This window comes from Hippocampus comes, unplaced genomic scaffold, assembly GCF_001891065.2.
Source record: "Hippocampus comes isolate QL1 unplaced genomic scaffold, H_comes_QL1_v1.1 scaffold229, whole genome shotgun sequence".
NCBI lineage: Eukaryota > Metazoa > Chordata > Actinopteri > Syngnathiformes > Syngnathidae > Hippocampus > Hippocampus comes.
Window position 1 is genome coordinate 773,577 of NW_017806060.1, and position 1,329 is coordinate 774,905.

The 1,329-nt window shown below is 47.0% G+C and overlaps 1 protein-coding gene across 1 annotated transcript in view; it reads left to right on the forward strand.

Annotated features, from left to right (window-relative positions):
- The window catches only part of edem3 (ER degradation enhancer, mannosidase alpha-like 3), a gene marked incomplete at its 3' end in the record, with an annotated part of 11,301 nt that extends 9,977 nt beyond the window's left edge, over positions 1 to 1,324 (forward strand). Inside the window, exons 15-16 of the mRNA XM_019893127.1 lie at positions 8 to 146; positions 1,284 to 1,324. Of these exons, the coding sequence (XP_019748686.1) occupies positions 8 to 146; positions 1,284 to 1,324 (180 nt within the window). The remainder of the gene's footprint in view (positions 1 to 7; positions 147 to 1,283) is intronic.
- Between the last annotated feature and the right edge of the window lie 5 nt (positions 1,325 to 1,329).

Sequence of the window (1,329 nt, forward strand, 5' to 3'; positions counted from 1 at the left end):
CGCCGAGCCGTACAGCGGCTGCAGCGAGATCACCAACGACGAGTACGTGCGCGGCCACATCGCTCTGCTGCAGAGGGGCCAGTGCATGTTCGCCGAGAAGGCCCGGCACATCCAGAAGGCCGGCGCCATCGGAGGCATCGTCGTCGGTGGGTGCGCAGGGCCGACCGGGACGCGACGAGGAAGATGACCCCCGTTGATGCGATTAGCCGGCCATTAAATGGATTACCTCCAAGACAGACAGTCAGATAAGTCGTGTGTGATGAGCTGTTAATTGGATTTCTGCTGTGTCGTACTTGCGGACACTTGTTTTCCACAACATCAACAACAACCACCACCAACGCCCTTGTTGCCATGACAAGAAACAATGAAACATCAATTAATTGCGCGGAATGAGTACAAATTTTTCATTGTTTTTCAGAGCCGTAAAAAAAACTAACAAAAAAAAAACCCCAAAACACTTCCTCAAATGTTATCCAAGTATGCGATGGAATAATCGGTTGGATCGGAAGAATTCCAAAAAAGGCTTGTAGGTGCCTTTAGATGCCACACGATGGCAGCAAAGCACTGATAAAGAAGACTTGGCTTCCATGTTGATTGTTTGTCACTGGCGTGTAACAACACAGGCAAAGGATAATCAGCAAAGCTTCAGCACCACACATCTAACATGTACGCAACCGTGAACCCATGTTACATAATACCGCAATTTTAGCCACATCACAACTTGTGATTCACGAGCATCCGTTTAAGAAGGGACAAGGCAGAAGAAGAAAAAATATTGAAGTCTTTATGCCGATATACTGTCGTCATCCACATTTCCAAACGCAACTGTAGTTTAATGGCCTATTTTCGCCCACTAAAACAACCGATTTCGGTTCGCTGCGTTTTGTAGTTAGATTCCGTAATCCCCGTTACAGTTCATTGCGTGTTCAAGCTGACGTGACATCACACGCAGGCGAACAAGCGTTCGCCGTTGCGTTTTACAACGAGGGTCCAAGTCATGAAACTAGTTCCACATGAAAACAAAGGTTTAGATCGATAGGCAAATGATCACATCACAGTAGACTGCCACAGCTATGAGGAGCTGGACTCAGCGAGAAACTAAAACATCATTTCACATTCCAAGTTGCACGAGGAGCATTTTGGGATAAGTTTTCAGCCATATCTTCTCTCAAATTTGAGAAGCGGAGGGTGAGGGGGGGGGGGTTCACTCAAATTCATATCAGGGCTTACTAACTCATGGATATTCAGAATGCGTCAAAAAGTTCAAATTCCTTGTGTGGCAGACGACAACGAAGGAAGCAGCAGCGACACGGCGCCTCTCTTCCAGAT